The sequence below is a fragment of the Lissotriton vulgaris genome, chromosome 5, assembly GCF_964263255.1.
Source record: "Lissotriton vulgaris chromosome 5, aLisVul1.2, whole genome shotgun sequence".
Taxonomy (NCBI): domain Eukaryota; kingdom Metazoa; phylum Chordata; class Amphibia; order Caudata; family Salamandridae; genus Lissotriton; species Lissotriton vulgaris.
In genome coordinates, this window is record NC_141693.1 from 1,990,553,731 (window position 1) to 1,990,578,564 (window position 24,834).

Consider the following 24,834-nt stretch of genomic DNA (forward strand, 5'->3'; position numbering starts at 1 on the left):
CAGGGTGTCCTTTGGACACCCCTGCACCCTTGAAATCGCAATCTCATTTGCGATTAGCTAATTGCTAATCGCAAATATGGAATGACTCCCCATGCATTCCTATGGGCCTTTAGGCCCATAGGAATGAATGAGGAGTTATTCCTTATTTGCGATTAGCAATTAGCTAATCGCAAATAAGAAATCTGTAGGAATCGCAAATAATATTGCGAATCCTACATGAATCCCGTTTTGCGAGTCTGGAATAGCGATTCCTTATGAATCGCTATTTCAGACTCGCAAAACTTCACAATGATGAATCTGGTCGTTAGCCCTTTGGAGAAACTCTGTCCCCTAAACCCAATACAGAAAAGCCTACAGATCTCTTCCCCAAACTAACAAATGTGACAGCTGCAGTGTAAGCCCCAGGGCCGGCTCTAGGGCGGTGCGATCAGTTGCACTGCGCCAGGTGCTGTGTTGTCAGATCAGTTGACTGGGGGTGAGTGTTTGATTTTCTCAAATGCTCCGTTCATCATCCCCTTTTGTATCGTGCTGTCAAATACAGCATGAGTTTAAAAAGCACCTGCTGCAGCGTTCCTTGGCTCCAGCAATTTTCAGGCAAGGAGAAAAAGGACAAGATAACTCTAATGATTAATGGACCGTCACCTTCTAGAAAGGGATTCAATTTTGTATAGTGGCAGTTTTGACTCTTCTTAAAGAAGTGCAGAGGGTGAATATGCCTGCTGCAAAGAACATGTACCATGCAGATCACAGAAGTGCATATAATTTACTGGTCCAATGACGCTCTTGGTAGGCCTCACGCTGCCGAATTAACTGACCTACTTACCAAACTCAACTTTACTCATCACATATCCTCTGCCACCCATATTAAAGGGCACACAGTGGACCAAGTCTGGACTACAAATCTAACATTATCCGTGCCCACGATCTTGCCGTGCATATGGTCAGATCACCATCTAATAAAATTCACAGCAACGATCCCCTTCAAAAGTAAGACACCTACGGCCGAGGGAGGCATGATAAGGAAGTGGAGGACCCTTAACAAATAGGAATTCATTGACTCCTTGGCTAGCTCAGCTCCAGCTCTCAACCCTGATATCATATCATGGAAGAAAACATCTCAGCCTGGCTACAAGCGGCCAGCAACACACATGTTCCGCTTAGGAAACGTAACCGCGCTCGTCGATCCGACGCAGAGAAATGGTTCTCTACTGAGCTAAGAAACTAAAAGCTAGCTCTCCGCCAAAAAGAAAGGAGATGGAGGTTAAGATACTCCCTCGAAGAGAAAATCCTGTACCTAAAGGCGGGCAAAGAATATAAAAACGCCATCATGGCAGCCAAAGCTGCCCACTTCACTGCTAGAATCCTGAGCTCCCACATCAGGTCAAAGGAATTTTTTTCTATAGTCAATGACCTATGCAATGCAGAGAGAATACGACCTAAACAGACACCCACCCAAGAATTATGTAACTCACTGAACAATTACTTTGTGGATAAAATCTCCAACATTAAAGCTAGCATCCCCACACCCAGACCCATGGAGTCCCCTGGCACCACAATAATTAATCCATCTACCTTAGATCACTTCCCTGCCATCAGCACTCAGTCCTTCCTGGACTTGTTGTCCAGAGTCAAATGAGGCTCCCCCAGGGACTGCTGCCCACCTCACATTCTAAAAGACACCCTCTCTGCCCTGCTGCACACCATAATACCCTTTCTGAACGAGTCCCTCTCGCAGGGCAAGGTCCCTAATGCATTCAAGAACGCCATTGTGGTCCTCCTCCTAAAGAAACTGGGGCCTGACCCCTCGAACCTATCTATCGCCCCATCTCCTTGCTCCCCTATTTAGCCAAGGTTCTGGAGGCACAGGTAGCAAGGTGCTTATCTAACTTCTTAGAACTCTCTGAACACCTAGATCCCCAACAAGCAGGCTTATGCCCCGCTCACTCCACGGAGACAGTGATTCTCGCAGTATTGGATGCCTTATGAGCAAATGCTGACAAGGGCATCCCTCAGACCCTGGTGCTCCTGGATCTGTCGACCATAAAATCCTGATGGACCGTGTCAGACAGGCTGGCATCCAGGGCTCAGCCCTCGATTGGATCGTCTCTTTTCTTGAGAGTCGCACCCAAGCAGTACGACTTGCCCCATTCACCGCTCCAAGATCGCGACTACGTGCGAGGTCCCACAGGGATCGTCACTATACCCCCACTGGTTCAATCTTTACCTCTTGCCCTTGATCCAGTCCCTGAAGGACAGGAAGGTAACCCCATTTAATTATGCTGATGACCTTCAGCTAATTTTCACTATTGATTACTCCCCTAATTCAATTCAGGAATTCCAGTCAACCATGCTTCATATATAGTGTTGGATGGGCCTTAACCATCTAAAACTTAATCCGGGCAAGACCAAACTAGTCCTGATGGGGAAAAGTCAGATTTTCTGGGGCCCACACTGCTGGCAGACGGAACTTGGATCCCCTCCACCCCGTCCCCCTCTGTTAAAAGCCTAGGTGTCACCATAAATGCCGATCTTTCACTTGGATCCCAAGTTGGTGTAGTGGTCTCCACCTGCTTCTTCCAGCTGTGCAAAATCAGGAAGACCAGTCATCTGCTCACCCATGCAGCACTTATACAGGTGATGATTGCCTTGGTACTCTCACACCCTGACTTCGCCAACTCAATCTACTTTGGCATGCCACTCTTCTTAATCAAATGTCTCCAGCTGGTTCAGAACCAAGCAGCGAGACTGATCCACTAGCAACCAAGATGGCAATCTGCCAAACCCCTACTACATAAACTCCACTGACTCCCCATTGCCCAACGCACGGCCTTCAAAACGGGTTGCTTAATTTTCAAGTCTCTATTCTGCCGGAGCCCTAAATTCATTAACTGCCTGATATCTAGGTATGCTCCCCCCCGCAACCTGCGCTCAGCCCACCATAAGCTGTTAACCACCCCTGCCTTCAAGCTTGAAGGCCAGGGAGGTTGCAGGATTGCCTCTTTGGCCCCCAAATTGTGGAACTCCTTCCCATTGGAGATCCGGTCCTGCAACAATCTTCTGAGCTTCCCACACTGACATTCTTGGAACATGATGCACGGGTCGCTATCTCAAGGTACAGTTGTACCTAGACTCATGGAGGGATGTGTGGCTGGGTTGCTGGTTCTTGCCTCCCATGGTAGGGTATGTGGCATGTGGCTGGGTTGCTGGTACTAGCCTCTCATGGTGAGATGTATGCCATGTGGCAGGGTTGCTGGTTCTTGCCTCCCATGGTGGGGTATGTGGCATGTGGCTGGGTTGCTGGTACTAGCCTCTCATGGTGGGATGTATGCCATGTGGCAGGGTTGCTACTTCTTGCTGTCCCATCTCTTCGCACACTGATATTCTTGGAACTTGATGCACTGGTCGCTATCTCAAGGTACAGTTGTACCTAGACCCATGGAGGGATGTTGTACCAGGGTTGCTGGTTCTTGCCACCCATGGTGGGATGTGTTGCGTGTGTGGTGGCTTGTGGCTGAGTTGCTGGTACTTGCCCCCTCATCTCTTGCCTCCCATGCTGGGATGGGTGGCATGTGGCTGGGTTGCTGGTTCGACCGCCCCACCTCTTCACTGGCTGGTATACTTGGGATCTGATGCACTGGTCCCTATTTCCAGGTACAGTTGTACCTAGACCCATGGTGGAATATGTGGCGTACCATGGTGGTGGCATGCTTCTGGGTCGCTGATTCTTGCCTCCCATGGTGGAATGTGTGACATGTGGCAGGGTTGCTGGTTCTTGCCTCTCATGGTGGGATGTGTGGCAAGTGGCAGGGTTGCTGGTCCTTGACTCTCATGGTGGGATGTGTGGCATGTGGCAGGGTTACTGGTTCTTGCCTCTCATGGTGGGATGTGTGGCATGTGGCAGGGTTGCTGGTTCTTGCCTCCCATGGTGGGATGTATGCCATGTGGCGGGGTTGCTGGTTCTTGCCGCCCCATCTCTTCCCACACTGACATTCTTGGAACATGATGCACTGGTCGCTATCTCAAGGTACAGTTGTACCTATACTCATGGAGGGATGTTGTACCAGGGTTGCTGGTTCTTGCCACCCATGGTGGGATGTGTGGTATGTGTGGTGGCTTGTGGCTGAGTTGCTGGTACTTGCCTCCTCATCTCTTTTCTCGCTGGTATTCTTGGGACCTGATGCACTGGTCGCAATCTAAAGGTACAGTTGTACCTAGACTCATGATGTGATGTGTGGCGTGTCACCGGTGGTGGCATGTGGCAGGGTTGTTGGTTCTTGCCTCCCATGGGGGGATGTGGGGCCTGTAACTGGGTTGCTGGTTCTTGCCTACCATGGTGGGATATGTGGCGTGCCACTGGTGGTGGCATGCGTCTGGGTTGCTGGTTCTTGACTGCTGTGGTGGGATGTATGGCAAGTGGCAGGGTTGCTGGTTCTTGCCTCTCATGGTGGGATGTGTGGCATGTGGCAGGGTTGCTGGTTCTTGCCTCTCATGGTGGGATGTGTGGCATGTGGCAGGGTCGCTGGTTCTTGCCTCTCATGGTGGGATGTGTGGCATGTGGCAGGGTAGCTGGTTCTTGCCTCCCATGGTGGGATGTATGGCCTGCCGCCGGTGGTGGCATGTGGCAGGGTTGCTGGTTCTTGCCTCTCATGGTGGGATGTATGCCATGTGGCGGGGTGCTGGTTCTTGCCACCCCATCTCTTCCCACATTGATATTCTTGGAACCTGATACACTGGTCGCTATCTCAAGGTACAGTTGTACCTAGACTCATGGTGGGATGTGTGGCGTGCTTTCAGTGGTGGCATGTGGCAGAGTTGCTGATTCTTGCCTCTCATGGTGGGATGTGTGGCATGTGGCAGGGTTGCTGGTTCTTGCCTCCCATGGTGGGATGTGTGGCATGTGGCTGTTTTGCTGGTTCTTGCCTCCCATGGTCGGATATGTGGCATGTGGCTGGATTGCTGGTTCTTGCCTCCCATGGTGGGGTATGTGGCATGGGCTCGGTTGCTGGTTCGTCCGCCCTACCTCTTCCCTGGCTGGTGTTCTTGGGATCTTATGCACTGTTCGCTATCTCAAGATACAGTTGTACCTAAACCCATGGTGGGATGTATGGCGTGCCACTGGTGGTGGCATGAGTCTAGGTTGCTGGTTCTTGCCTCCCATGGTGGGATGCCATGTGGCGGGGGTGCTACTTCTTGCCGCCCCATATCTTCCCACACTGATATTTTTGGAACCTGATGCACTGGTCGCTATCTTAAGGTACAGTTGTACCTAGACTCATGGTGGGATGTGTGGCGTGCCTCTGGTGCTGGCATGTGGCAGGGTTGCTGGTTCTTGCCTCCCATGGTAGTATGTGTGGTGTGCTGCTGGTGGTGGCTTGTGGCTGGGATGCTGGTTCTTGCCACCCAATCCCTTCCCTGGCTGGTATTCTTGGGACCTGATACACTGGTTGCGATCTCGCAGTACAATTGTACCAAGACTCATGGTGGGACATGTGGCGTGCAGCCGATGGTGGCATATGGCTGGGATGCTGGTTCTTGCCTCCCATGGTGGTATGTGTGGCATGTGGCAGAGTTGCTGGTTCTTGCCTCCCATGGTGTAATGTGTGGTGTGCCGCCGGTGGTAGCTTGTTACTGGGCTGCTGGTTCTTGCCACCCCCATTTCTTCCCAACAATAATATTCTTGGAACCTGATGCACTGGTCTCTATCTGAAGGTACAGTTGTACCTAAACTCATGGAGGGATTTGTGGCATGTTTCCGGTCGTGGCATGTGGTAGGGTTGCTGGTTCTTGCCTCGTGGCATGTAGTTCGGTTGCTGGTTCTAGCCTCCCATGGTGGGATGTAAGCCATGTGGCGGGGTTGCTGGTTCTTGCCTACCATGGTGGGATGTGTGACATGTGGCAGGGTTGCTGGTTCTTGCCTCCCATGGTGTGATGTGTGGCATGTGGCAGGGTTGCTGGTTCTTGCCTCCCATAATGGGATGTGTGGCATGCCGCCGGTGGTGACATGTAGCGGGGTTTCTGGTTCTTGCCTCCCATGGTGGGATGTGTGGTGTGCCACTGGTGGTGGCATGCATCTGGGCTGCTGGTTCTTGCCTCCCATGTTGGGATGTGTGGAATGTGGCTAGGTTGCTGGTTCTTGCCTCCCATGGTGGGATGTATGCCATGTAGCGGGGTTGCTGGTTCTTGCCGCCCCATCTCTTCCCACACTGATATTCTTGGAACCTGATGCACTGGTCGCTATCTCAAGGTACAGTTGTACCTGGACTCATGGTGGGATGTGTGGCGTGCTGTTGGTGGTGGCATGCGGCTGGGTTGCTGGTTCGTGCTTCTCATGGTGTGATGTATGGCATGTGGCAGGGTTGATGGTTCTTGCCTCCCATGGTGGGATGTGTGGCGTGCCGCCGGTGGCGGCATGTTGCGGGGTTGCTCTTTCTTGCCTCCCATGGTGGGATGTGTGGTGTACTGCTGGTGGTGGCATCTGGCTGGGTTACTGGATCTTACATCCCATGGTGGGATGTGTTGAGCGCCACCGGTGGTGGCATGTGACTGGGTTGCTGGTTCTTCCGTCCCATCACTTCCTACACTGATATTCTTGGAACCTGATGCACAGGTTGCTATCTCAAGGTACAGTTGTACCTAAACTCATGGTGGGATGTGTGGCAAGCTTCCGGTGGTCGCATGTGGTAGGGTTGCTGGTTCTTGCCTCTCATGATGGGATGTATGCCATGTCGCTGGGTTGCTGGTTCTTGCCTCCCATTGTGGGATATGTGGCAGGGTTGCTAGTTCTTGCCTCCCAAGGTGGGATGTGTGGCATGTGGCTGGGTTGTTGGTCCTTGCCTCCCATGGTGGGGTATGTGGCATGTGGCTGGGTTGCTGGTTCCAGCCTCCCATGGTGGGATGTATGCCATGTGGCAGGGTTGCTGGTTCTTGCCTCTCATGGTGGGATGTGTGGCATGTTGCAGGGTTGCTGGTTCTTGCCTCCCATGGTGGGATGTGTGGCATGTGGCAGGGTTGCTGGTTCTTGCCTCCCATAATGGGTTGTGTGGCGTGCGGCCGGTGGTGGCATGTAGCGGGGTTGCTGGTTCTTGCCTCTCATGGTGGGATGTGTGGTGTGCCACTGGTGGTGGCATGCATCTTGGTTGCTGGTTCTTGCCTTCCATGGTGGGATGTGTGGCATGTGGCTGGGTTGCTGGTTCTTGCCTCCCATGGTGGGATGTATGCCATGTGGCGGGGTTGCTGGTTCTTGCCGCCCCATCTCTTCCCACACTGACATTCTTGGAACCTGATGCACTGGGCGCAATCTCAATGTACAGTTGTACCTAGACTCATGGTGGGATGTGTGGCGTGCTGCCGTTGGTGGCATGCCGCTGGGTTGCTGGTTCTTGCCTCTCATGATGTGATGTGTGGCATGTTGCAGGGTTGCTGGTTCTTGCCTCCCATGGTGGAAGTGTTGCATGTGGCAGGGTAGCTGGTTCTTACCTCCCATGGTGGAATGTGTGGAATGTGGCTGGGTTGCTCGTTCTTGCCTCCCATCTGGAACACTCTCCCTTTATCCCTTAGAGGAACTACCAATCATCTTTCCTTCAGAAAAGCCCTGAAAACTCACCTGTTTGCCAAATCCTGCTGATCTGCCCGAGCCCGCGCTAAGTTAATCTCCAGTCAAAAGCGCTACGAGGCCTCCAGGTAGATAGCGCTATACAAGTGCAGTTTCAATTCAATTCAATAATGGGATGTGTGGCATGTGGCAGGGTTGCTTATTCTTGCCTCCCATGGTGGGATGTATGGCGTGCAGCCGGTGGTGGCATGTGCCTGGGCTACTGGTTCTTCCGCCCCACCTCTTCCCTCACAGGTATTCTTGGGATCTGATGCACTGGTCGCTATCTCAAGGTACAGTTGTACCTAGACTCATGGTGGGAGGTGTGGCGTGCTGCCGATGGTGTCATATGGCTGGGAGTGTTTGACAAATCTCTTCCTCACCACAGAATTGCTTGAGTCCGGTGATACCACGCTAGTTGATATGGCTGCCCTGTGAGCCACCTCTTGTTTGCCATCATGAATTTCCACGGTCTGGAGACCGACATGCTCTGTGGGTCTTGCCAGCCGGTTCTGTATGCTCACATAGGAATTGGTTGGTGTTTGCAACAGTGGGACTCATGTGGTTGCTGTGGTCCCAGTGCTGGGATCTGACTGACAGTGGACACTTGGGTGCTGCTGTAGGGTTTTAAAAAATAAAAAGGGTGGCACACTGGCTATGTTGACATTTGCAAACAATCGCCACTCCTGCCTTCATTTTGAAAGGCATCGCCTCCAAGAGAAAATACCTACCACTGTTTGAGATTGGGTAGGGCTAGAAGCAGTTTCTTTTTAGATAAAGATTTTATTTAAAGCCCATTGTGGTTAACGCTGCTTTATTAATCATTTAGACAGCTCTAAGCTCCTTTTTATGGTGAACCTGGGACAGACAACTATTGCCGTCAAGACTCTATAAGAGCCCTTCTCTCGCTCTTTTCCTCGCTCTCTATTTCCCACTTTCTCTCTCGCTCTTTCCTGCTCCCTCTCTTTCATTCGCTCTCCTTCTCTCTTTCTCTTTCCCTCTCTCACCTTCCCTCACTTTCTTGCCCTCACTCTTTCCCTCACCCTCTTTCCCTCACTCTCTTTCCCTCCCCCTCTTTCCCTCTCCTTTTCTCTTACCCCCCCTCTCTTTCTTTTCCCTCTCTCGCTCGCTTTTCCTTTCTGCACGTCTTTCTCTTTCTCTCTCTGCTCTCTCTTGGTCTGGTTGGAGACACGTGGTCGAGCTACACCAGGCACGACCAGGCTGATGGATTTATTAATTGACCTGCTAGGGCCTGCAAAGACCCTGCTTACATTCTGCAGACATCCTCCACTACACTGGCTCTGGGTCAGATGCTCTTATTTATTTATTTATTTTTGCCATTTGTTAATCGCGCGATTACCCATAGGCGTCTTGAAGCTAGATTGTTCCCTAGATCCTCCCGAGAGCTCACCAAGTGCTGACCGTTTATTGGTCGAACAACCACGTCTTCAGGCCCTTACGGAACTGTAGCAAGGAAGGGCACATCCTAATGTGCTCTGGCCCATCTATACCACAAAAAGACCACAAAACCTACAGCAACAGCCTAGCTGCTTACCTTAGGACGCAAAATCTCATATTTCTATTAGTGGATATAATCAAGTGTTTGGCTCCTGTTGCTTCTGTGTGCCCCTCATCTTGCTGGCCGCTGAACACCACCTCCAGGGGTTGGGTTCCTGTTGCTTCTGTGTGCACCTCATCTTGCTGGCGGCTCTACACCACCTCCAAGGGTTGGGCTCCTGTTGGTTTTGTGTGCACCTCATCTTGCTGGTGGCTGAACACCACCTCCAAGGGTTGGGCTCCTGTTGCTTCTGTGTGCCTCTCATCTTGCTGGTGGCTGAACACCACTTCCAGGCGTTGGGCTCCTGTTGCTTTTGTGTGCACTTCATCTTGCTGGTAGCTGAACACCACCTCCAGGCGTTGGGCTCCTGTTGCTTCTGTGTGCCCCTCATCTTGCTGGTGGCTGAACACCACTTCCAGGCGTTGGGCTCCTGTTGCTTCTGTGTGCACCTCATCTTGCTGGTGGCTGAACACCACCTCCAAGGGTTGGGCTCCTGTTGCTTCTGTGTGCCCCTCATCTTGCTGGTGGCTGAAGACCACTTCCAGGCATTGGGCTCCTGTTGCTTCTGTGTGCACCTCATATTGCTTACTTCCAGGCGTTGGGCTCCTGTTGCTTCTGTGTGCCCCTCATCTTGCTTGTGGCTGAACACCACTTCCAGGTGTTGGGCCCCTGTTGCTTCTGTGTGCACCTCATCTTTCTGGTGGCTGAACAACACTTCCAGGCGTTGGGCTCCTGTTGCTTCTGTGTGCACCTCATCTTGCTGGTGGCTGAACACCACTTCCGGGGGTCAGGCTCTTGTTGCTTCTGTGTTCACCCCATCTTGCTGGTTGCTGAACAGCACTTCCGAGAGTTGGGCTCCTGTTGCTTCTGTGTGCACCTCATCTTGCTGGAGGCTGAACACCACCTCCAGGCGTTGGGCTCCTGTTGCTTCTGTGTGCACCTCATCTTGCTGGCGGCTGAACACCACCTCCAGGCGTTGGGCTCCTGTTGCTTCTGTGTGCACCTCATCTTGCTGGCGGCTGAACACCACCTCCAGGCGTTGGGCTCCTGTTGCTTCTGTGTGCACCTCATCTTTCTGGTGGCTGAACACCACTTCCAGGTGTTGGGCTCCTGTTGCTTCTGTGTGCACCTCATCTTTCTGGTGGCTGAACACCACTTCCAGGAGTTGGGCTTCTGTCGCTCTTCGGTGGAGCCCATCTGGAGTTTGGCTGGTGGCTCAACAGTGCATCCACAGCTTGTGGTTCTATCCACCTGGGTGAAACCTATATTTTCTTTATGGATAGCTTAACAATGTCTCTTGTGGGTGGGCTACTGTCATTTCCAAGTGGATTTCGCTAACCCACACTGACTCTGCGATCATAAGCTGAGTACAGCTGGATCAGAGTTAAGATACCTTGTTTAAGGTCAGTGCTGCTCTATATCAAACACTTTCATTCATTCATGTGATCTCATTCCATTTCCAAACACAAAAAAGTCCATGAACTTGCTACGAAAGAGAGTGAGGATCATTAATGGACGCCTTGAATTCAGAATTGCAAGAACGACTGGGCTGCTTGTGAAACCAGCGTCTGCTACCTCTGACTACAAGTCATACTGGTTTGAATACACCATCTGTAAAGCTATTCCTAGAATTTCCTTTGTGTTCGGCTGTATGCATAAGATAGATGACTTAGAGGTTGCCCGCGACATGTTTCAAGCCCACTGTCTGAACCTGAGACATGGCACAAATATACTCGATCCATAGCTGACACCTCAACACACTTGGCGACCATGCACAACTAACTCAGTAGCTATTACCTCCGCCAAACAGAAAGCACTTTGGGGTATCAACAAAGCTAGAATATCTCTACTGAATTGCTACAATACAACAGATTTCCAGGTGTACTCCAGTGCATAAAATGTAGGAATACAACATTTCTATGTATTGGAAAATCCTGTATGCAGAAATACGACAAAAATGTGTTTTTGCACCTGTAACGTTTTTTTCTGCAAGGGAGAAATATTGCTGTTAGAGGTGAGACACCTTCCACTAAATCTTCACTCATTTATGGGGTTGTCCCCGCCCCACTGGAAATCCACTTGGCTTTGACAGGAGCAACTTTATTGACATTTTAAAAACTTAGAATTTTTTGTATATTTTGCGAATTAGGTTAATAAATGGGCACATACTTTTGGAGGGTGACCCACAAGGAAAACCCCAATGCACTCTCCCTAATACATGTGGCAGTTCCACATTACGGACAGAATTGTTGAATTTATAAGTGCACCTTCTAAACGCTACATTGAGCCATGAGGATGTGGAATTTACTTTTAGAAATTATTGTTTTTGTGCACCTGCTTTTAACTGACAAGAGGGAGACCAAGGTGGAAGCAGGCTAAAGGGACCAGTCCAGCCTACAGTTTATAGTGGAGTTTTAGGTTGCGCAAGATACTGTGCCACCAAGGACATTTATGCAACCACCTCTGTTTAAATTACCTGTACATGAGTGTAATAACTGATGAGGGTGGAGGAGAAATGGGAAGTAATTTCGACTGCTCCCATCCAGAAGTAACCTTTGTGTTTCTATGCCTACAGTGCCACAGAGGAGTGCAGCACGGACTCGGATCGTTGGAGAGAGATCCAACTTCCCTCGTGAGTACTTGGCAACTTTTCATCACTTTCGATGTGAAAAGTCTGGCACTTTAAAAGTGTTTGATACCCTAAGTAGGGAAGTTGACTGCAAAACAAATTACCCCATTTTCAGGCAAAGCATGCAAGACCTGTTGTATACAATTTATGGGCTTACATCCCGCCCAGTGCTTTTAAGTTGTTACTTGGATTGTGCTTCCAAAAGCTTTCTTGCAAGTGGTGAATCCTTCCTCTTCTTCTCTCTTTTTTGTTTTTTGTTTCCTCGCACGGAGTAGAGACCAAGTACTGTATTTTTGCGCTTTGGTTGTTATCTGTTCGTATGGGAGAGTATTTTTGTCTTGGTTTCCTGCTTGTGTTACTGTTTGACTGTGTTCAGCTTCGGCACCCATAGCTGCTTGTATTCTAGCCTCATGCACGCTAGCGGAATTCCGCTCGTACGCTGAGATTTTTAAAAGCGCATGTTATGTGACGAGCTGTGCTCTTCAGCAGCGTGCGAGGTGGCTACGCCATGACGAGCCCAGCTCGTCATCAGCGTGGAAGGGGTTAATGCAGCATTTGTCCTTCCCATCTCACTACTATCCGAGTGGGTGTTTCAGTGCTGCGCCCACATAGGGGTAATAAGGGCTACACAAATGCTACAATGCAAATGTCCAACTGCTTGAGTTGCAAGAGCTTCATGCAATTAGGAGACGGAACGAGGAAAGAGATGAGACATGGAATAATTGGGCATATGTAGGTAATTTCCATATTGCGATTCTCAAATTGCGATTTTTAAGGAATCGCTATTTGAGAATTGCAAAATGGAATGTAGGTAATACATCGCAATTTTTTTGCGAATCTCTAAAATTCCTTAACTGCGATTAGCAAATTGCGAATCGCAATTAAGGAAAGAGTTTCCCATTCATTCCTATGGACCTAGCGGCCCATAGGAATGAATGGGGATACATTCTCAAATTGCGATTTTCTACTTGAAAATCGCAATTTGAGAATCGCAATTCCAAGGGTGCCAGAAAACATAGGGTTCACCCAGGAGGACAGAACCACAAGCTGATGGCTAAACACCACTTCCAGGTGTTGGGCTCCTGTTGCTTCTGTGTGCACCTCATCTTGCTGGTGACTGAACAGCACTTCCAGGCGTTGGGCTCCTGTTGCTTCTGGGTGTACCTCATCTTTCTAGTGGGTGAACACCACTTCCGGGCGTTGGGATCCTGTTCCTTCTGTGTGCACCTCATCTTGCTGGTGGCTGAACACCACATCAAGGTGTTGAGCTCCTGTTGCTTCTGTGTGCACCTCATCTTGCTGGTGGCTGAACACCACTTCCAGGGGTTGGGCTGCTGTTGCTTCTGTGTGACCTCATCTTGCTGGGGGCTGAAGACCACTTCCAGGCATTGGGCTCCTGTTGCTTCAGTGTGCACCTCATTTTATTGGTTGCTGAACAGCACTTCCAGGCGTTGGGCACCTGTTGCTTCTGGGTGTACCTCATCTTTCTGGTGGATGAACACCACTTCCGGGCGTTGGGATCCTGTTCCTTCTGTGTGTACCTCATCTTGCTGGTGGCTGAACACAACTTCCAGGCGTTGGGCTCCTGTTTCTTCTGTGTGCACCTCAACTTGCTTGTGGCTGAACACCACTTCTGGGCGTTGAGCTCATGTGTGCACCTCATCTTGCTGAATACCACTTCCAGGCGTTTGTCTCCTGTTGCTTCTGTGTGCACCTCATTTTAATGGTTACTGAATACCACTTCTAGAGGTTGGGCTGAACACCACTTCCAGGTGTTGGGTTCCTGTTGCTTCTTTGTGCACCTCATCTTGTTGGTGGCTGAACACCACTTCCAAGCGTTGGGCTACTGTTGCTTCAGTGTGCACCTCATCTTACTGGTGGCTGAATACCACTCCGGGCGTTTGGCTCCTGTTGCTTCTGTGTGCACCTCATTTTATTCGTTGCTGAACACCACCTCCAGAGGTTGGGCTCCTGTTGCTTTTTTGTGACCTCATCCTGCTGGTGGCTGAACACCACTTCCAGGGGTTGGCTGCTGTTGCTTCTATGTGACCTCATCTTGCTGGTGGCTGAACACCACTTCGGGGCATTGGGCTCCTGTTTCTTCTGTGTGCACCTCATCTTGTTGGTGGCTGAACACCACTTCCAGGCGTTGGGCTCCTGTTGCTTCTGTGTGCACCTTATCTTGCTGGTGGCCAAACACCACTTCCAAGTGTTGGCCTCTTCTTGCTTCTGTGTGCACCTCATGTTGCCGATGGCTGAACACCACTTCCAAGTGTTGAGATCTTGTTGCTTTGGTGTGCACCTCATCTTGCTGCTGGCTGAACACCACTTCTGGGTGTTGGGCTCCTGTTGCTTCTGTGTGCACCTCATTTTATAGGTTGTTGAACATCAATTCCAGGCGTTGGGCTCCTGTTGTTACTGTGTCCACCTCCTATTATAGGTTGCTGGACACCACTTCCAAGAGTTGGACTCCTGTTGCTTGTGTGTGCAGCTCGCTGGTGGCTGAACACCACCTCCAGGCGTTGGGCTGCTGTTGCTTCTGTGTGCACCTCATCTTGCTTGTGGCTGAACAGCACTTCTAGGCATTGGGCTGCAGTTGCTTCAGTGTGCATCTCATCTTGCTGGTGGCTGAACAACACTTCCAGGCATTGGGCTCCTTTTGCTTTTGTGTGCACCTTATTTTATTGGTTGCCGAACACCACTTCCAGGGGTTGGGCTCCTGTTGCTTCTGTGTGCACCTCATCTTGCTGGTGGCTGAAAACCCCTTCCAGGTGTTTAGCTCCTGTTGCTGCTGTGTGCAACCGGATCTTGCTGGTGGCTGAACATCACTTCCAGGCGTTGGGCTTTTGTTGCTTCTGTGTGCACCGCATCTTGCTAGTGGCTGAACACCTCTTCCAATTATGATAGGCTCCTGTTGGTTCGTGTGCACTGCAGTTTGTTACTGGCTGAACACCTCTTCCAAGTGTTAGGCTTCTGTTGCTGTTCGGTGGAGACCATCTGAAGTTTGGCTGATGGCTCAGCCGTGCATCCACAGCTTGTGGTTCTGTCCTCCTGGGTGAACCCTATTTTTTTTACGGGCGTCTTAACAGTGGGCTCCTGTTGCTTCTGTGCGCACCTCATCTTGCTGGTGGCTGAACACCTCATCCAGGAGTTGGAGTCCTGTTGCTTCTGTGTGTACCTCATCTTGCTGGTGGCTGAACACCACGTCCAGGCGTTGGGCTCCTGTTGCTTTTCTGTGCATCTCATTTTATTGGTTGCTGAACACCACTTCCAGAGGTTGGGATCCTGTTGCTTCCGTGTGCACGTCATCCTGCTGGTGGCTTAACACCACTTCCAAGCGTTGGGCTACTGTTGCTTCTGTGTGCACCTCATTTGCTGGTGGCTGAACACCACTTCCAGGCCTTTGGCTCCTGTTGCTTCTGTTTGCACCTCACCTTGCTTGTGGCTGAACACCACTTCCAAGCGTTGGGTTCCTGTTGCTTCTGTGTGCACCTCATCTTGCTGTGGCTGAACACCACTTCCAGGGGTTGGGCTCATGTGTGCACCTCATCTTGATGGTGGCTAAATACCACTTCCAGGCATTTGTCTCCTGTTGCTTCTGTGTGCACCTCATCTTGCTGGTGGCTGAATACCACTTCTGGGCGTTTGGCTCCTGTTGCTTCTGTGTGCACCTCATTTTATTGGTGGCGGAACACCAGTTCCACGCATTGAGCTTCTGTTGTTTCTGCGTGCACCTCATCTTGCTGGTGGCCAAACACCACTTCCAGGTGTTGGCCTCCTGTTGTTTCTGTGTGCACCTCATCTTGCTGGTGGCTGAACACCACTTCCAGGTGTTGGGCTCCTGTTGCTTCTGTGTGGACCTCATTTTATAGGTTGTTGAACACCACTTCCAGGCAGTGGGCTCCTGTTGTTACTGTGTGCACCTCATATTATAGGTTGCTGAACACCAGAGGTTGGGCTCCTGTTGCTTCTGTGTGCACGTCAATTTGCTTGTGGCTGAACTCCACTTCCGGGCGTTGGGTTCATGTGTGCACCTCATCTTGCTGGTGGCTGAATACCACTTCTAGGCGTTTGTCTCCTGTTGCTTCTGTGTGTTAATGGTTGTTGAACACCACTTCTAGAGGTTGGGCTGAACACCACTTCCAGGTGTTGGGCTCCTGTTGCTTCTGTGTGCACCTCATCTTTTTGGTGGCTGAACACCACTTCCAAGTGTTGGGCTCCTGTTGCTTCTGTGTGCACCACATCTTGCTGGTGGCTGAATACCACTTCCTGGCGTTTGGCTCCTGGTGCTTCTGTGTGCACCTCATTTTATTGGTTGCTGGAAGCCACCTCCAGAGGTTGGGCTCCTGTTGCTTCTTTGTGACCTCATCCTGCTGTTGGCTGAACACCACTTCCAGGGGTTGGCTGCTGTTGCTTCTTTGTGACCTCATCTTGCTGGTGGTTGAACACAACTTCCGGGCGTTGGGCTCCTGTTGCTTTTGTGTGCACCTCATCTTGTTGGTGGCTAAACACCACTTCCAAGCGTTGGGCTTCTGTTGCTTCTGTGTGCACCTTATCTTACTGGTGGCTGAACACCACTTCCATGCGTTGGGCTTCAGTTGCTTCTGCGTGCACCTCATCTTGCTGGTGGCTGAACACCACTTCCAGGTGTTGGGTCCCTGTTGCTTCTGTGTGCACCTCATCTTGCTGGTGGCTGAACACCACTTCCAGGCGTTGGGCTCCTGTTGCTTCTGTGTGCACGTCAATTTGCTTGTGGCTGAACTCCACTTCCGGGCGTTGGGTTCATGTGTGCACCTCATCTTGCTGGTGGCTGAATACCACTTCTAGGCGTTTGTCTCCTGTTGCTTCTGTGTGTTAATGGTTGTTGAACACCACTTCTAGAGGTTGGGCTGAACACCACTTCCAGGTGTTGGGCTCCTGTTGCTTCTGTGTGCACCTCATCTTTTTGGTGGCTGAACACCACTTCCAAGTGTTGGGCTCCTGTTGCTTCTGTGTGCACCACATCTTGCTGGTGGCTGAATACCACTTCCTGGCGTTTGGCTCCTGGTGCTTCTGTGTGCACCTCATTTTATTGGTTGCTGGAAGCCACCTCCAGAGGTTGGGCTCCTGTTGCTTCTTTGTGACCTCATCCTGCTGTTGGCTGAACACCACTTCCAGGGGTTGGCTGCTGTTGCTTCTTTGTGACCTCATCTTGCTGGTGGTTGAACACAACTTCCGGGCGTTGGGCTCCTGTTGCTTTTGTGTGCACCTCATCTTGTTGGTGGCTAAACACCACTTCCAAGCGTTGGGCTTCTGTTGCGTCTGTGTGCACCTTATCTTACTGGTGGCTGAACACCACTTCCATGCGTTGGGCTTCAGTTGCTTCTGCGTGCACCTCACTCTTGCTGGTGGCTGAACACCACTTCCAGGTGTTGGGTCCCTGTTGCTTCTGTGTGCACCTCATCTTGCTGGTGGCTGAACACCACTTCCAAGCGTTGAGCTCCTGTTGCTTCTGTGTGCACGTCATTTTATAGGTTGGCGAATACCACTTCCAAGCGTTGGGCTCCTATTGCTTCTGAGTGCACCTCGCTGGTGGCTGAATACCACCTCCAGGCGTTGGGCTCCTGTTGTTTCTGTGTGCACCTCATCTTGCTTGTGGCTGAACAGCACTTCTAGGTATTGGGCTGCTGCTGCTTCAGTGTGCATCTCATCTTGCTGGTGGCTGAACAACACTTCCAGGCATTGGACTCCTTTTGCTTTTGTGTGCACCTTATTTCATTGGTTGCTGAACACCACTTCAAGGGGTTGGGCTCCTGTGGCTTCTGTGTGCACCTCATCTTGCTAGTGGCTGAACACCACTTCCAGGTGTTTAGCTTCTGTTGCTTCTGTGTGCAACGTGATCTTGCTGGTGGCTGAACACCACTTCCAGGCGTTGGGCTTTTGTTGCTTCTGCGTGCACCGCATCTTGCTAGTGGCTGAACACCTCTTCCAGGTGTTAGGCTTCTGTTGCTATTCGGTGGAGACCATCTGAAGTTTGGCTGGTGGCTCAGCAGTGCATCCACAGCTTGTGGTTCTGTCCTCCTGGGTGAACCCTATGTTTTCTTTACGGGTGTCTTAACAGTGGATAGGCTACTGTCATTTCCGAGTGTCCTTCACTAACCCACAGTGACTCGGCCATCATAAGCTTTGTACAGCTGGGTCAGCACCAAGATTCCTTGTTAAATGTCAGTGCTGATCTATATCAAACACTTTCATTCATTCATTCATGTGATCTCATTCCATGTCCAGACACAAAATGGTCCTTGAACTTGCTACAAAAGAGAGTGAGGATCATTAATGGACGCCTTGAATTCAGAATAGCAAGAAAGACTTGGCTGCTTGGGAAACCAGGCCTCAGCTAACTCTGACTACAAGTCATACTGGTTTGAATACACGACCTACAAACCTATTCCTCAAACTTCCTTTGTATCCCGCTGTATGCATAAGATGACTTAGAGGTTGCCCGCGACATGCTTCAAGCCCGCTGTCTGAACCTGAGACATGACACGAATATACTCGATCCATAGCTGACACCTCAACACACTTGGCGACCATGCACAACTAACTCAGTAGCTTTTACCTCCGCCAAACAGAAAGCACTTTGGGGTATCAACAAAGATAGAAAATCTCTACTGAAAAGCTACAATACAACAGATTTCCAGGTGTACTCCAGTGCATTAAATGTAGGAATACAACATTTCTATATATTGGAAAATCCTGTATGCAGAAATACGACAAAAATTTGTTTTTGCACCTGTAACGTTTTTTTCTGCAAGGGAAAAATATTGTTGTTAGAGGTGAGACACCTTCCACTAAATCTTCACTCATTTATGGGGTTGTCCCCGCCCCACTGGAAATGCACTTGGCTTTGACAGGAACAACTTTATTGATATTTTAAAAACTTTGAATTTTTTGTATATTTTGCGAATTAGGGTAATGAATGGGCACATACTTTTGGAGGGTGACCCAGAAGGAAAACCCTACGGCACTCTCCCTAATACATGTGGCAGTTCCACATTACAGACAGAATTGTTGAATTTATAAGTGCACCTTCTAAACGCTACATTGAGTCATGAGGATGTGGAATTTACTTTTAGAAATTACTGTTTTTGTGCACCTACTTTTAACTGACAAGAGGGAGACCAAGGTGGAAGCAGGCTAAAGGGACCAGTCCAGCCTACAGTTTATTGTGGAGTTTTAAGTTGCGCGAGATACTGTGCCACCAAGGACATTTATGCAACCACCTCTGTTTAAATGAACTCTTCATGAATGTAATCACTGATGAGGGTGGAGGAGAAATGGGAAGTAGTTTCGACTGCTCCCATCCAGAAGTAACCTTTGTGTTTCTATGCCTACAGTGCCACAGAGGAGTGCAGCACGGACTCGGATCGTTGGCGGAAGATCCAACTTCCCTCGTGAGTACTTGGCAACTATTCATCACTTTCGATGTGAAAAGTCTGGCACTTTAAAAGTATTTGATACCCTAAGTAGGGTAGTTGACTGCAAAACAAATTCCCCAATTTTCAGGCCACGCATGCAAGACCTGTTGTATACACCTTATGGGCTTACATCCCGCCCAGTGCTTTTAATTTGTTACTTGGATTGTGCTTCCAAAAGCTTTCTTGCAAGTGGTGAATCCTTCCTCTTCTTCTCTCTTTTTTGTTTTTTGATTCCCCGCACGGAGTAGAGACCAAGTACTGTATTTTTGCGCTTTGGTTGTTTATCTGTTCGTTTGGGAGACTATTTTTGTCTTGGTTTCCTGCTTGTGTTACTGTTTGCCTGTGTTCAGCTTCAGCACCCATAGTTGCTTGTATTTTAATGCAGCATTTGTCCTTCCCATCTCTCTGCTATCCGAGTGGGTGTTTCAGTGCTGCGCCCACATAGGGGGAATAAGGTAAAGGAAAGAGATGAGACATGGAATAATGGGGCATATGTAGGTAATTTCCATTTTGCAATTCTCAAATTGCGATTTTTAAGGAATCAGTATTTCAGAATTGCAAAATGGAATGTAGGTAATAAATCGCAATTTTTTTGCGAATCATTAAAATTCCTTAATTGCGATTAGCAAATTGCCAAGAGGCCCATAGGAATGAATGGGGATACATTCTCAAATTGTGATTTTCTACGTGAAAATCACAATTTGAGAATCGCAATTCCAAGGGTGCCAGGGTGTCCAAAGGACACCTGGTGCACCCCTGGAATGTGCATGTAAGTACATGTGGCGCACAGACATGCCCTAAGGGCATGTCTGTGCACCACATGGCACTTTGAATTTTTAAAAATTGCATTTTGACAGGAAATCGCAAAATACCATCGACTTGGAGTAGGTGGTATTTTGCGATTCCTTAAATGCTTCAGCAAAATAAGGAATCGCAATTTTTGCTATGTGGCCCATACATACCAAAACGCTGTTTGTGATTCACAAACGCCGGAATTTTACGAATTCCGGCGTTTGCGAATCGCAAACGGCTTCCTACATATGCCCCAATGTCACTTCCTCTCTGTCTCTGGCTGCTTATGTCGACGAGCTGTGCTATTTTATTATCTGCTGGAGTCTGACCAGTTACAATGAAATAAACACCAGGGAACCCCTGCAGTACGAATCTACAACACTGTTATCCCCATCTCATCCTCAATGTATTCTATTTTAATGTAATGTAGTCGGTCTTTATTATCTATTATCTCTTTGGTCGTGGCAGTCCTCTAAAGTGCCGGATAGGACAGAGTAATAAAAAGATGACTTAAACACACTTCTACACACCAGGAACAGTTGCAGGGTAAGTGCTAGCAGTCTGAATGCCGATAGCCTGCGAGTCTAGGCCTGAACGAAAAGCAAACTTACCTACCAACTGGGAATAAAAAATAAATGAAAGAGCACCTGTCTTGGCATTGGCTTTTCAAATTGGTGCTGTTTTCACATTGTAATACGATCATGGCCACCACAAGATTTAAAGACCTTAGTGACTGATCACAAGTTTACATTTACTTTAACACCACCGTAATTACCTCACTGTGGGTATCGATCGCTAAGCATACTTCTTCCAGTTTTACTTAAATATCATGCTCCTTACAGACCTATCGCTTAGTGGGAAAGTTTGGGCCACTCTAGGGTTTGTGGTCGCTAAAAGGAACATAGCAAGGCTGTGGGGGGCGACTCAACCTCCTAAGATTGGACAATGGAAGTCTGATATGGACTGGTGCATGCTCCAGGAGAAGACTGTGTATGAGGCAGGGGGCTGCCCGGGGAAGTGGACACGGATTTGGTCCCCCTGGAACGATTACAGAGGAAACATCTGTGAGCTCCCCCAACCCGCTCTGATTGACAAACCACTTGTACTGTGAACTCTGCTTGCTGCACTGTTTCTGTCCCTATACACTGTGATTACTGTATATGTCCTGAGACATCTTGCGCTTCAAAGGTTACCGAATTAATGCTATACTGTGAGGATTGCCACCTGTTTTGTCATTTGTTAATAAAAAGAATTAAAAAAAATATATATATATCATGCTCCTTTATGTTTTTTATCATAAAAACTAAAGTGACTTAGTAGTCCTTCGCAACTCTTGCTATGCAATGTTAATGTTTTCCGAGATAACATAATGCCTTACATCCAGAAGCGGCCCAACATAGCTGCCATCCTGTAACTAGCTGACTTTCGTTCTCCGATACCACAGTCACTGTCGAACCCAAAATACAGCTCGCGTTTTACAGGAGTAATTTATGATCTTTGCGTGAAGTGAAACTATGCCCAGGTTGGTGCTTCTGATTTATACTATACGACTCCTTTATGTACATCCAATCAGTTTTCTTTTATACCATAATTTTTTCCCTGGAACTTCCTATGTTTATGAGTTCTGCAAATGTCCATCTTTTCTTGCGATTGCGCGTAGTACAAAATTGAATGCTGACGCTCCCTGGGGAACCGGCTTTCGGTGCCTGGGCTTCAGTGTTGTCATGCAACAATGCATTGAGAACTTCCAGGTAGATGCTTGATGTCACCATGTGTCAAAGTAGGCAACTGCACAAGATTCTAACAATTCACAGGAACTGTTTTAGAGTTTAGCCTTACTTACACATAGAACTCGGACTGTAGATCTGTAGCTGTAGAGTTTGGGTAAATTAGTGGGTCAGATTTCAATGTTTTATCTTTGAAAAGGGACTACGCAGAAGGCACTGTGGGGGATTATCAGTGTGTGTGGTTCGCAACTACACTTTCATCAACGATTTCTGTTCAGGACTCCTGCCTCCCATCTTCCATCTATCAGTATGATTCTGTTTCAGTTCATCTACACTTACCTGTTCTAGCCCTCCTTTATCCTTTTCAATCCAACTAACATGTCCACTGCTCAAATTAACTCATACTTCTCTATGTCAATACACCACTAATCCTTATTGGGTTTCGGAGTAGCGTGCTACTCGCCAAAAACACTTCTACGCCTCATGAGGTGCTATTTAAATACAATTATAATTAAGCTCTTGTTTTTAATTAATTACGGATGCCTAACAAAATCTGCCTGAGGCTATGATGATCCTAAAAGAAGGCAAGTTATGTGATTTTGTTTTTTTATTTAAACAAGCTATAGATATTAATGGGTACTTGTGTTTATAGGGTCCGTCTCCTGCCATCACAATTCCTCTTGCAACATCATCATCTCGCAGCAAACGCTCTCGCAATACACTGGGTACCAGTCAGTCTTGGTGCCTTTTCTCCCCAGCTCTACACTCCTCAGTGTTGGCCTACAGAAGTGTGAGTCACTCTGTGACTGGCTACACCATGTATGTATAAGCTGCAAAACTAAACACTTCTAAGGTCCTAAAGGCAAGACCTACTGTCTATGCCAATGATTGTTGACAGTGGCGCCCGAATACAGTCCTGAAGGATGACCTCAGACGGGCACAGTAGGCAGCGGCCTGTGTGGCCTATGAATAGAACCTGCCGGAGAGAGGCCACCACCATTCCACCTACTAGGCAGGCTTTTTTGTTTTTACTATGATAGTAAACAGGGGAGTAACGGGCACTGCTCTACATCCGCGCAGGTCCCGCGGTGTGGGGGTGGGAGAGGAAGTACCACCACTCAGCATCGGCTTGTGGTTGCTTACTGTTCTAAACCATCTTTTTATTCATCTGAGGGCTTCATGCATTTGGAGAGATGCTTGAAATTGAAAAATAAAAAAAACAAGAACAAAGTTTTCTGAAAAAGGCCTCTTTACTTAGAGAATGGGACCCCAGGTCTAACAAGCATTTGCAATGCAATAGGTCTCGCATTTGCCAGAGTTTGAGCTATTGGCATTGTAAATGAGAATGCTTTTTATTTATGTGTTTTGAAAACGTGCAAGTGGTGTTTATAGTCCTTGCTTACGAGAATCAAGGCTGGCAGTAACTGCGCCTCTTTTACTGCCAGCCTTGATTCTATAAGTAGAACGTGCGTATTTACACACCGTTTGCAAGTTTTCAAAACACATAAATAAAAGGCGTTGTCATTTACAATGCCAATAGCTCAAACTCTTGCAAATGCAAGACCTATTGCATTGCAAATGCTTGCTGAAAGGGTCACAGACTTTGGAAGATGAACGGAATTCAGCCTTGAGAAGGGGTTCTGGTACTAACTGAAAGGTTGTCAAGTCAAAGATGGCTTGGGGACAGGAACAGAATGTCACACAGGATGAAGGCGGGCCCCAGGCTCTTATGTTTTGCGGATACATGCGTAAATATGTAATCAATTTCAGATTTTAGGTTTTTTTCTGGGACTCGGGGTGCCAGGAAATTCCACTTTATAGTTCCATCTAATTCCATTATAAAACTGGGGTTACAATTTAAGAATGTGAAGCAAAACAGCTGGACTAGACGATCTACTCACGCATGGACCTAGGAAACAGGAGAGCTCTGCTGGCCACAATGAACTCAAATCCTTTGCATCTGTGTCACATGGTCGATGTGACAGTGCTGAATATCCAATTCTTTGCGAATTGTAGAACTCTGTGTCTTCAGCCAATTTTACAAGAGCTTTTATCCCACAGTTGAGGTATAAGCGGCCGAGGGTCATAAAACGAATGAAGGTGTCTCTATTGGACTGATATAGGCGCTGCTCTAGGACAGGGCAGATCCTAGAAGAGGCGGGAGATAGTGACATTGAGGGCAAGATGCCAACCACGAAAAAGGTGGGGTGTAGGTGAGAGTAAAGCTTATCAGAGTCAATGAGGGTTGAGTGTCAAACTCTGTGGGAGGTTGTGAAACTGAAGGGTAGAATAAAATGTCGCAGTCGGACTCTCGTGGGGACATGTCAGACTGAACAGTTTCTACCACTGGGTTTTTAAGGCAGTTCTGTCTGACGTGGCACTCTGCCTGCTTGTCTTTAATTGACACTTTCCTTTGCCATCTTTTAAGCAGGGGTTTCTTGTTCCCAGACGTGGGGGCTGAGGGCGTTTGCCTCTGATGTCCCAGGGTCTGTACTACCATGGCTGTACAAACAGCGCCAGGCTTCTAAGGAGCCGGGTGCATGATTAGATGCCTCGTGCCTAATGCTGGGACATTTGTACATTTTGTAGCTGCATCATTGCTATGTTGCCTATGATTTTTAAAACTTGTCAAATAATTACGTTTTAACTGTGTTGATATTCTGTGTTTCTTACCCCGTACGCTGCTCCTGCCAGCGCCCCGTTCCACCACGGGATCTCCCGTTTGTCGTGGAGGGCGCAGGCAAATATTTTCTTCCCCGGACCTAACTGGCTGCATAGGGTTACGAGGGCTTTCCATACGTAGGTCCACCCCTATTTAGAACGGATGTCTCTCTCCGTGCTCAGCGGACGCGCGCAGTGGACGCGCGCTGAAGTCGTGCCTAAGTCCAGCCCGTCTGCGCCCGTCCGCGCTGAGGACGGGCTGGGGAACGGGGCTGGCGGGGAGAAGGCTATAATTTCTGCTGACCCGCGAGTAAGTCCGACCTACACCTATCGTGATCTAGTCGCACTGAAACCCATTCCTCTGCTCTGTCATCACTCTCTTCCCCCTGAGGCTTTACTGGGGTTCCCCGGTTGTTGTT

General features: G+C 48.9%; 1 protein-coding gene across 1 annotated transcript in view; it reads left to right on the top strand.

The window, feature by feature from the left end:
* The window catches only part of LOC147717961 (histo-blood group ABO system transferase-like), a 598,569-nt gene that overhangs the window by 378,131 nt on the left and 195,604 nt on the right, over positions 1-24,834 (top strand). The window contains exons 4-5 of the mRNA XM_086924737.1: positions 11,725-11,781; positions 19,155-19,211. Of these exons, the coding sequence (XP_086780863.1) occupies positions 11,725-11,781; positions 19,155-19,211 (114 nt within the window). The remainder of the gene's footprint in view (positions 1-11,724; positions 11,782-19,154; positions 19,212-24,834) is intronic.